The sequence below is a fragment of the Strongylocentrotus purpuratus genome, unplaced genomic scaffold (assembly GCF_000002235.5).
Source record: "Strongylocentrotus purpuratus isolate Spur 01 unplaced genomic scaffold, Spur_5.0 spur5_scaffold_21, whole genome shotgun sequence".
Taxonomy (NCBI): Eukaryota; Metazoa; Echinodermata; class Echinoidea; order Camarodonta; family Strongylocentrotidae; genus Strongylocentrotus; species Strongylocentrotus purpuratus.
In genome coordinates this window covers 39,322,568-39,334,747 of record NW_022145607.1, presented here as the reverse complement: position 1 = coordinate 39,334,747, position 12,180 = coordinate 39,322,568, and the positions used below count along the sequence as shown (strand labels likewise).

Below are 12,180 nucleotides of genomic sequence, written 5' to 3'. Positions count from 1 at the left end.
TTGCTTATTGATATAATCAATTTTTTGTGTGTGCTTAAATTTTATTATGAGAAAATAAACAACATAAACCACTACATAATAACAAATTCAGTATGATATCATAAATTAGCACTAAAATTTCAAAAATCCTATTGATCAGTAAAGGTAACTATGGAAAGGAACTGAGAGGAACACAAGATATATTATAAAATATGATCTGAAAGTATACATATCTCTCTCTCTCTCTCTCTCTCTCTTTCTCTCCCTCCCACTATTTAGACCAACAGCCTACAAAATTTCTTTTTAAAAATCTTAATATTGATACATACAGAAGCCTTTGATTAGCATGTAACTCATCAACAAAGGACATTTAAAGGGAAGTCTATCCTCATTGTGTTCTATATATATGTGATAATGAAATCCAGACCTTTTTTTCTTCTTTTTACATTAAAAAAAAAAATGAATTCAGTTTACATACCGGTATGTTGAACAATCCATAACTTGTATGAGGTTAATATTATTTGTATACCTCCAAACTAATGATGAGTTTTTTTTTTTTTTTGTTGCACTCTAGTATTACATTATTGTTTCCTATTTCATAGCTCTTAATTTTCTCTGTTCTCAGGCATTTATTGAAGAAGAGATGCTCGATGATGTTTGTGTTTACGGAGAGGAAGAAGAGGAAGAAGATGAAGAAGAGGAAGGAGAGGAAGTAAACTATGAGATGATGTGTGATGTTACGATGTCTGAAGCTTGTAGCGCTAAAGTAGACAAGGAAGTGTATGCCCAATATGGTTCGGTAAGCATTAAGCTGTAAACAGTGCCATCATTGAAACTTGGACTGACAATTAGGTTATCACTTGTTCATAAACTAGGGAAATAGCGCAAAGCCATAAAGCAGAGAGTAATTTCTGTTTTTAATTGATTCCCATCAGTGGGATTAGAACTTGAAATGAAAATTGATTATTACTATTCATGTAACAAAAAACATTCTTTACAAAAAATAACAACAACCGGTATATTAGGCTAAACTTCATTGGAGTTTATAAGACTGCACAAAACCAGTTTGGTTTTTGCTCTATTGGAGTCTGTTATAATACAAACAGCATTTTTTTTTACAATTGTGAACAATTATACCGGTAGTATTAATCAAGTTTGTGAATGTAATTAAGAAGACCTTTTTTTATGCCTCCATTACGAAGTAGCCAGGGGCATTATGTTTTCGGGTTGTCCGTCCGTCCATAAGTCTGTACGTCCCGTTCTCGTGATCGCATTATCTCAAGAACCAATCGATGGTTTCTGCCAAACTTAGGTCGTATATGTATTTTGCAGAGCCAATGAATTGATCAGATATTGGGGTCACGAGGTCAAAGGTCACAGTGCTCATTATGTATGCAGAAATAGCTCGTGATCGTGTTACTCAAGAACTGATTGATGGATTCCTGCCAAACTTACAAATGTAGGTCATGTATGTCTCTTTCAGAGCCAATGAATTGATTAGATTTGTGGGTCACGAGGTCAAAGGTTAAAGGTCACAGGGCTCTTTATGTATGCATCAATAGATCGTGATCACATCATTAGAACCGACTGGCAGATTACCATCAAACGCAGGACATGTATGTATCTTGCTGAGCCAATGAACTGATTAGATTTGCGGGGATCATGAGGTCAAAGATAAAAGGGTCATACTTGTATATGAAAAATAGCTTGTAATAACTATATTCTGAGAACCTGTTAATGGATTACAATTAAAATTGCTTCTGTTTTGGTTTGTGAATTTGCTCTATGGTGGAGGCATCATTTTCGACTGCCTGCAGTCGAAGTTCCATCTAGTTTAGCTTGTGTTTTTGTTTTTATCAAATTGTGACCTCTCTGCTTACAATCGCTAAGAGGTGACCAGAATTACTTATCTTTTAAAGTGACTTGGTAACATTGCCTCAGATTCTGAAACGAAATCCTGGATATAGCTTATGCTGCAATCATAATTATAAACCTTTAGGTCAGTCAGGGATCCATTGACTTCTACAAGCCGATCTGATTATCAAGATATTGATAATTGGAAGTCGAAATTGATTTTGCGTTTTCCTAACGGTTTTTATGACACTACAGTCTATTGGGGAAAACGAGTATGGTAAAACTGGCCGTTCACTCAATGATTTTTACTTTTTTTTGAGGCACTTCATGATCATTTTGAAGCGCAATTTTGTTATGGCTTCAATATTACACCATATCACAGACACCGATTTACACGTAGGGCCATGCATCTCAGATTTAACATTGTTAAACTAAGCCTTTAATGAATTATGTTCTCTTTCTAAAACTAGATACTTCAAGCTTTCCAATGATATATTAATTTTACAGTTTACTCCAGTAGAATAATTCAAGCTTCCAATGATTTATAACTTTTACAGTGTACTCCAGTAGAATCCACCTACATTTCATGTTAGACTAAGAGCAATCATTGACATGTACCTGTGTGTTGGCTCAGTCAGTAGAGCATCCGCCTCAAACACTCAAAAATTGTGAAAAATGGGCTTTACTTCGAAAAAATTCCCCCCAAATGACCCTTAGAAATGGTTAGGGGTTTTGAGGCTTTAGCGGCCCACTCCCGTCCAAACCCAACCTAAGAATCCCCCCCCCCCCCCCAATTTCGGGGCTGTGTTGAATCTTTTTGTTCATGATTTTAATGACTTTCCTGTCTTTTTTCAGGTGAAGCTTCAATCATGTTCAATGGGATCAAGTTCACTATCAAGCTCAAGCTCAAGCTCAAGCTCAAGCTCAAGCTCAAGCTCAAGCTCAAGCTCAAGTTATCTGTCAAGTGAAGTAACAGGTAAATCAATTCATTTAAAGCACAGCATCTTTGAATGATATCTCAGTCATCACATACTGAATACTTTTTTTGTTATTATTAATTATATTAGTAACATCTCTTAGCTCATGAGTTTGTACTTGGTCTGTACTCAAACGACCTGTATCAGCATCACTTTTACTTCACCCTCAATTCAGACTTAATGACTTCTTTGGAATGGAGGAAGGTTCAGTGTGGAGTGACTCCACCCTGAAACCGATTTTCAATCATATGAAAGGTTTTCTTATCACATGTACTTGCTGATGTCCAATACACCAGTTTACAGTTGTGTGCGCCATTTTAAACAAAGCCAATGACCTAGAGGTCATGTATTTATGCGTAAATTAGGATTGCGCCCATGCAAATTTTGATGATATTACTGCCCTACGCGCTGCGTTGTGCGCGCACATCATCATTTGCATGGGCGCAATCTTAATTTACCCATAAATACCAGAGGTCAGAGGTTATTGGCCCTGTTCCGGGGCCAATGACCCGAGGTCAACTGTCTGCGCATGCGTACTGATACAACTGTAAACTGGTGTATTAGAAGTACTTCACATGATCATGTTTTAAAGCAGTGGCTGGGAATCAAATTGTCATGGGAATAGTGTATGAGCCTCTATCTAAACCATGGAAATAAATCATACAGATACAAGGTATGTGGCAGCTATGAAAGGAGTATGAGTTATTATTACTTGCTGTAGAATTACTAGACTGAACCAGTGATGTGAATATGTTACTTGACTATAGATCACATGGTTTGCTATTCAAGTCTTGGCACTGCACTAATGTTCCTTTGCAAGACATTAATCTACATTTGCAACTTTCCATTCAAAATGGTGTAACTGGTTATCCAGTACGAATTTGTGATGATAATTTCGGCATACCGGTACAAATATTTTTTTATAAATAAATGGCATAATTTGAAATTGCCCCCTGAAAAACATTTGACAAGTTTAATTACCAGTAGGACTTGCAATTACTTGTCCATAAAATAATGAACAATATTACTACATTAAATAGAAAGATAATAGATATGTATAGAAGTAAAGATTTGGTTTTGTAAGCTGTCAAATATGAATGATGCTGTTATCTTCTACACAATTATCTTCCAAGTTTTAATTTTGTAATCATCCAAATAATACAGTACCTGTTAACTTTGATGAAATAGTTACATACATGTACATTCATATGTAAAAAATCACTATTGTTTTATATTGCAGTTGAAGGATTAACATCGCGAGTGTACACACGTAAGCATGAACTGAAGATGTGGCAGCATGCTCTGTGTAAAGGTAACATTCCAGAGTCTTTCCCTGGTTGGACTATGAAGGAGCTCTCTGTGTTGAAGCAGGCTGTGAAGGATTTCATGATGACCCTTGAACCCTACCAAGTTCCTATCATAGTGCAGTCATTACCAGATAAAGCCACTCTTGAAGCTTTAGTGGTTATGGATCTATTCAGTGTAAGTACATGCTTCTTTAGTGGTTATGGATCTATTCAGTGTAAGTACATGCTGCTTTAGTGGTTATGGATCTATTCAGTGTAAGTACATGCTTCTTTAGTGGTTATGGATCTATTCAGTGTAAGTACATGCTGCTTTAGTGGTTATGGATCTATTCAGTGTAAGTACATGCTGCTTTAGTGGTTATGGATCTATTCACTGTAAGTACATGCTGCTTTAGTGGTTATGGATCTATTCAGTGTAAGTACATGCTTCTTTAGTGGTTATGGATCTATTCAGTGTAAGTACATGCTGCTTTAGTGGTTATGGATCTATTCACTGTAAGTACATGCTGCTTTAGTGGTTATGGATCTATTCAGTGTAAGTACATGCTTCTTTAGTGGTTATGGATCTATTCAGTGTAAGTACATGCTGCTTTAGTGGTTATGGATCTATTCAGTGTAAGTACATGCTGCTTTAGTGGTTATGGATCTATTCAGTGTAAGTACATGCTTCTTTAGTGGTTATGGATCTATTCACTGTAAGTACATGCTGCTTTAGTGGTTATGGATCTATTCAGTGTAAGTACATGCTTCTTTAGTGGTTATGGATCTATTCAGTGTAAGTACATGCTTCTTTAGTGGTTATGGATCTATTCAGTGTATTACATGCTTCTTTCAGTTTATTTGAAAGACAAAGGTGAGTTCTGGTAATGCAATTGCATTGTGAAAGAAAGGTGTGGGATGGATCAGAAAAAGTTGATCATGTAGCATGTATTGGTGTGCACTGCAAGGTTCTGGAGTCATCAAAATCATAATAAATTTGACCCAGTCTTGGTAAAGTAACAAGCACTGTACACATAAAGATGTATATGGAACTACACAAGAGGTGTTGGGGCTAACTTACCTAGATTTCCTTATCTTTCTATGCTCATTACTCAGCCAGTATACATTTTCTTCCTAAATTGTTTGGCACATGACATTTATTTGTAATCTTGAACATGGGGAGTATAACATCTTGTGTAGCACAGATGAAAGTTAAACTTGAGTTGTGTTCAAATAGAAAATGAGTTCTCACATAATCAAACTTACATTGAAAGATGATTTTGTCATTTTAATTTCATGTTCTTTCAAATTTGACCCTCAGTTTTTCAATATCTCACCCCAAAAAGATATTTTGTGTAAAGTCCTCTGCAACAAAACTCAACTATCCCTTTAAATCTGTGTCAAATATATTCTCAACACCTCAACGCCTGATGCCATCGATCGCTATTATTATGTCCTTTTCTTGCATGACAAAATCATCTTTGTTTGATCAAAATCGGTTGAGAGATGGCTTAAATATACAATATTATTATTATTATTATTTCTAATATTTGTGGTGCCCCACAAATATTCAATAATTTGAACCAGCCGTTGAAAAAACAAGATAGGGCCTTATACGTTTTATTCCAGCCAATGCCGATGTTGGCTTTTTCGTGTAGGTTATAATACGCACAACCAGCCGGACCGTGTATCGTTATTATTAATTAATTAATTAACGGTCACTGTATCCTTTTGAAAATGGAGTTGAATTGGTATGATCGTATTGGCTATATTTCACACATTTTGGGGTCTAAAATTACCTTCATACCAATTTTAGGTCCTAAAAGAGCACTACAAATGTCATAAATATCGGTAAGAATAAGAGCAATAACCATGCACTCTGAATGCATTTGCGATCTGACACAAGAACTCAACTATCCCTTTAAAGACCCTGTCCAATGAAAATTCAACTTGATATATATGGAAAACTGAATGATTCGGAAGAATACAAATATAACGGAACAATATTATTCAACCTTTCATTATTGCACAAAAGCAAATTAAAACCTCATTTTCAATACCCCTCAAAATTACGGGTCAACAGGGGTCAAATTTGCTGAAGTAACACTGACGACATAACATTGATATTATTATAATGTATGGCTTACAAGCATTCTGTCAATACATAATTCATCCATTTCATTTTTCAGTTCAGATATGGTCTTTAATAATATTTAACATAGAGTTAACACCTCTCTGACTCACAGCAGCAATACGAACTTGACTTAATTGTGATACGGGAAGAGTCAGGTTTTGAGTTTCTTGTTGAAAGTTCTTCTGTGTTACATAGGATATCTAGTTCTCGGCTTTAAATCAAGCTAATAATCTCTTTTGAATAATAATAATAAATTTATAGAGAGTCGTGCTATCAGATCAAAGAGCATGCCATGAGCCCAATCACCATTGTATGAATTAGTGCTGTGTCACAACCACAACCACACATGCAGAAATTCACTCCACGGATCAATGGGGAAAAAAAATCACCTGTTTTTCAGCATTATAAATTGCTGAAGTCAATATTTCACAAAAATATCCATCATCAGTCTAAAAAATAAAGTTTAAATTCCAATGCTACTTCATTAAACACTAATTCCCATATAATGTACAACTTTGATCCAATGCTGTCAAGTCTCTTCTCTTGTCGTCATGCAAACTGCCAAACAATGCCGATCATTGCGTTCTGACTTTCCCTCGAGCATTTCGTGTGCAGTAACGTTACTATATAGTAACAACTTTTTTGATAAAATCCTTGTTTCGATGCTTGTGCAATTTTTCCCTGAGCGTGAATGCACGCTGGTTTCCATTGTCCGTTTGTTGAGTACATAAAAGATACCTGGCTGAAATACTGCTTTTGTTTTTTTTCGTCAATTTCATAACCGGCGTGTACACTTGTACACGCACGGATAAACTCGCCGTGTGCAAGGAGAGGAAATTACACGCTAACTCACAGCACTAGTGTGAATTCTAAACAATTTTTGTTTGTTGTATTATTTCAAAGCATGGAAGTCTTTCTTAAATCTATATGCAAAGTAGAACACATTAACATACATGACTACTGTTTATTGTTAAATATTGAGATCCTAATTAGGCAATTAGAATATTAGCCAATTCAATAACATGATTTTTAGAAGAAGTTGTTAGATTGTTGTATGGATCGTGCCTTGTTTGATACTCATGATGAATAATCCTTGAGCTCTTGCTCATATTGAATAATATAAATATTGATAAGGAAATCCAAACTATTAAAGGTCCAAGTCTCAGCTGGAGTTTTTCAAGACATGCAACTTCTTTTTTCAATATTGCATGAAAATCCAAGATTGGGATTCTGATAACTCTTTTTTTCATGTGAAGACCCACATGATGTATATCATTTTATATGTACAATTTGTTTGTTTTTCTTTTGAATGTAGTGTGTAGATGACTACCTTGATGAAGAGGATGCCAGTTCATGTGAAGAAGATGAACCTGTAAGTATCATTATTAACATATTAAAACTTTAAATTTCATGTATTATTGGTGGTAATGTTACATGATAATCTGATGTTGGAATAAACTGACTTTTCCGAATGGCAATTTCATACAACTACGTCTCACGTTCCTAGACCTTTTTCTTCACGCCTATATATATATATATATATATATATATATATATATGTATGTATATCTGTAAAGAGCTTAGCCACATGGTTGATGTAGAAAGCACTATATAAATCTTGAATATTATAATGTAATAATTTTAACATTCCAACATAGATGGTCCATTAACCCATAACTGAATAATTACATGTAGAAGTGTCTGAATGACAGTTTCAGTAGATTCATGTGTCAGAAGTCTAATTATTTCAATCCCAGAATGAAAGGCAACCAATGCAGCATTATTCTACCAAGTAACAACTCATGTGTAATACACTCATGAACTGCAGTGTATTGTTAATATCTTTATGGATGCACTGTACAGGGGCAGATCCAGGGGGGCATGTCTTTTCCAAAGAAAAATGAAAAATAAATACACACAAAGATGTTCAGTTTACTCAAGAAATGCCTCAGGATGTACCATAGAATATCTTCAGGTTCAAAATTTTCCGGGACCTTAAAAGAATGAGCGGGCCATGGATCTCACGCCGTGAAGGCTTTGCGCTCCTAATTTTGTACATTCCCCCCCCCCCCCCCCCTTTGGGGGCAATTCGGTAATTTCCAGGGGTAATTGTCCTGCTGGTAATTTACTAGAGGGGTTTTTGTCTTGTCTTTTCTTTATTGTGTCTTGTGTGATTTGATAAGTTTCACAGGATTTTATATCTACATGTACCAGTGAACTTTATAAGTGATCAATTCATTTAGACAGGTCTATTTTATGTCATATTCCAGGAATCAATGGTATTCTTCACCCTGGGCAAATATGTGAACTTTGTGAAACTATTTGGTCTTCTCAAGAATGCAGGCATACACTCACTAGGTAAGTTCTACTTCTACTTCTATGCCGATACTCGTCCAAAGCCTTTTCATCAGTATTTAAACAAGAAAATTGTGACGTGGTGTCTCTCGTGGTGGTCACAATTAACAAGTGGAGCTTGCGTATATACAAGTTAGGCGCATAGACTGAAGCTCAGATATTGTTTTAATCTTAATGTGCTACTCTTATGGTAAACCTGCCACATTGTATTACCCCAGGAATCGAAGGCTTATACATTATGTAGATATTTTTAGTGATTTCCAGTATAGAACTATTTTATGGATGATATCAGTGTTTTTATGTAGCCATTCAGAGCCTTCAGAGTCATGATAGTTGCTGTCTACTCAATAAAGGATTGTTTGACCTGAGAAACATACTTTATACGACCTTGCTACTAGCTGGCTTATCAGACTCATTAATGGTTAGAATATGAACTCTTGTTTGCATAGGACCATAAGACCATGTTTGTTTATATTTAGTGCCTTTTAATGACTTTGAAATTAATAATATTGGTCTAAGAAAAGAGGCAAAATGCGAGCCGCCATCTTGGATTATAATGCATGCTTAAGTTGGTACTGTTCTGGGGTGTAGGGTTCGCATAAATGAGATAAATTTTTCAACCACTATATTATAGTATTTTTTAATCAATAAGTTACAATTATGCCCCTATTATATACTTTTCACCAAATGTAATTTTTACCTTCTCGGCTATGATTTATCCTCGTACAGTAAAGGTACGGTACAGTATATCTGCCAGTCTAGATGTTTAGTTGATAGAGTCATATGAACGGCATGCCCCAAACTTATGTTCATTAGAGATAAAGTTCTGTCTTAAATTCTACATAAGTTGCACACATAGTATTGTTGTGTTTATTAGGAAAGATGGATTATGAGCACAAACCAATCACTTTTTTCACCCCAAGTCAAACAAAGTGTGTACCCTGATTGTACAACAACAATGTAGTAAACAATGTATGTGGCTAATGTCATACATAGACTGGGTAGGTGACATTCCTTAATATTATTCATTCTTGTATTTTACTCTGTTAACGGCATGGTGAGAAGCATTATAACATGTATGTGTGCTCTCAAAACTATCCCTTGCTTCATAGGATCAAAGACTGGAGCTAAACTTCTGAGAGTATTGATGGTATCCTTGGTTGTATGTTGTGCAAAGAAACTCTCATCCACAAAGTCCACCGACCATCTCAATCTCAACCAACTTACCCATTACATTCACCATCTAGAGATTGCTCGTACAGATTCCTGGATTGAGGTTGCCTCTCAGATGATTGCAAACTAATCATCTAGAGATTGCTCGTACAGATTCCTGGATTGAGGTTGCCTCTCAGATGATTGCAAACTAATCATCTAGAGATTGCTCATACAGATTCCTGGATTGAGGTTGCCTCTCAGATGATTGCAAAAAAATCATTTAGAAATTGCTCATACAGATTCCTTGATTGAGGTTGCCTCTCAGATGATTGCAAAATAATCATCTGGAGATTGCGCATACAGATTCCAGAAATGAGGTTGCCTCTCAGATGTTTGACAAATGATCTAGCTATCATCTTGCTTTATACTTGAATACTGTTTCATAGACCAAATTAATGTTCTACAAGTGATTTATTTGATCGTAATTGATAATTAGCAAAATATTTAAATTTATAAACATTTGCATCATATTTTTCATGTTAAAATAAAAGGCTAAATTTTTTTGAGAATGCAATGATTTTGCAGTAATAGATTACCTACATGTATACAGTGCGTCCCACATAAAAGGAAACCGAGAATTATCGATGTTTTATCATAACTTAATCACAATTATAATTGATAAATGACACACATTTGGAAAGCTTAGATCCTTCTATTTCATTTGATGCAACTCATAATAATGCATATTTCACGCATGAGTGATTAAAATCAATTTGAAGAGAGGAAACCGAAAAGTCGTTTGGCGTGCGGTATCTGAATTTCATATGACACCTCATTCAGGAAAAATGAGCTAGGAATAAAAAAGTTCTGTTTGTTTAAAGTAGTGCTTGTATTTCCATAATTTGATCAAACAAATTCGTTTTCACTGGCTGCTGACGTATCAACAACCAAAATTAACAAAAGACCTAACTCCGTTTCTTAGACAATCAGCCGTAGACGAAAGACTTCATGCATGGCTGATTGTCAACAAAACGGAGTTAAGTCTTTTGTCAATTCTGCCTTTTTGCTACGGCAGGCAGCCAGTGAAAACGAATTTGTTTGCTAAAATTATGAAAATATAAGGGCTACTTAAAACATCGATAATTCTTGTTCTCGTTTTTTCTGGGAGGCACTGCATAATGATCATATGTTGCCGAGAATACTTTGTGAACATAAGGCTTTTAATCACATGTATGTTTTAGAGCATTAATCAACAATTTTAAAGGAATTTCCTTTTCAAAGAATATCTGTAAGTTATATATTTCTTGATAACAGATTATGCAAGGTAAAAAATCCATCTACTTATCCTGTTGCAGTGTACTTAAATATTCATATGAATTCAAGCTACTACATTTGTTTGAATTTTGAATTGCTCATATATATATATATATCGTTCTTTTAACTTTTAAGAAAAATATCAGTCTTAAAAGGTTATAGAAGCTGATTTTGGCAATGGAAAAATGATGCCTTTGAAATAATTCTACTTATGTATGTTATCTGTCATTTTATATGTTTTGTGGTATGGTATGAAAAGAATTTTTTTTCTTTCTGAGAATTAAAATTGTCTGTTTCTAAACATTGATGTTTCATAAAAATTAGTTGGACGTTCTTTCCCTCAATTTGACTACAAATTAATGATTACTTCAAGCGTATGTCAAAATGTTTAAGTGGACCACTTAACATGATCCCTATTTAAATATGATGTTAAACATCTGAAGAGTGGAATTTTCTGTATATATACAAAATAGCTTTTTTCAATCGTTAAATATTGCCATTCGAAAATGTAAAAATTATTATGTTGACATAGTAATTTGCCTGTAAAAAAACATCCAAGGTTTATTCATACATGTATACAATTTTCATTTGGTATAAATGACATAGTTATATGGTATGGGTGTATATATTTGTTTCCTGGGGGATGAAAGAATGAAAGATATATATTTTGATTTTAATGATCTCTTAAAATATATTGAACACATAGATAAGACATTAATATATGTAACAATCATATGAAATTTATATATCTAAAAATACATTTCACTCACTGTTTGTATGCGTATGAGCATATATTATATACATGTAATTGCATAACCATACAAAAATATTCTTATATACTCTTGATAAATGTGTATTTCATGTGTATTAATTATTTTTAATCGGTTATGCAGATAAACATACATTGTATAAATATAACTATTTTACAAATTCATCTCAAAGTCTCATTATTGTGTGAAATATACAATATTTCAATGACTCTAGATAGCCTAGTAGTATATGACCACATACATATAGTTCAATTGATATATAATCTTATGTAATATTGTTATACATGGATGAATTGTCTTTAGGTCTGAAAGTAGTCTCCTGAAGCAGTCTTTCAGTATTGAAATATGAATGAATG

General features: G+C 34.4%; 1 protein-coding gene across 13 annotated transcripts in view; it reads left to right on the top strand.

The window, feature by feature from the left end:
- The window catches only part of LOC577455 (protein mono-ADP-ribosyltransferase PARP4), a 99,030-nt gene extending 88,873 nt beyond the window's left edge, over positions 1-10,157 (top strand). For 6 of the 13 annotated variants that reach the window (XM_030994762.1, XM_030994770.1, XM_030994767.1 and 3 more), the window contains 6 exons: positions 605-778; positions 2,689-2,809; positions 4,051-4,292; positions 7,546-7,602; positions 8,501-8,588; positions 9,698-10,157. In XM_030994762.1, the coding sequence (XP_030850622.1) occupies positions 605-778; positions 2,689-2,809; positions 4,051-4,292; positions 7,546-7,602; positions 8,501-8,588; positions 9,698-9,888 (873 nt within the window). In that variant the 3' untranslated portion in view covers positions 9,889-10,157. The remainder of the gene's footprint in view (positions 1-604; positions 779-2,688; positions 2,810-4,050; positions 4,293-7,545; positions 7,603-8,500; positions 8,589-9,697) is intronic. The other 7 variants (XM_030994766.1, XM_030994765.1, XM_030994764.1 and 4 more) reach the window with 7 other exon arrangements.
- The last annotated feature ends 2,023 nt before the right edge of the window (positions 10,158-12,180 follow it).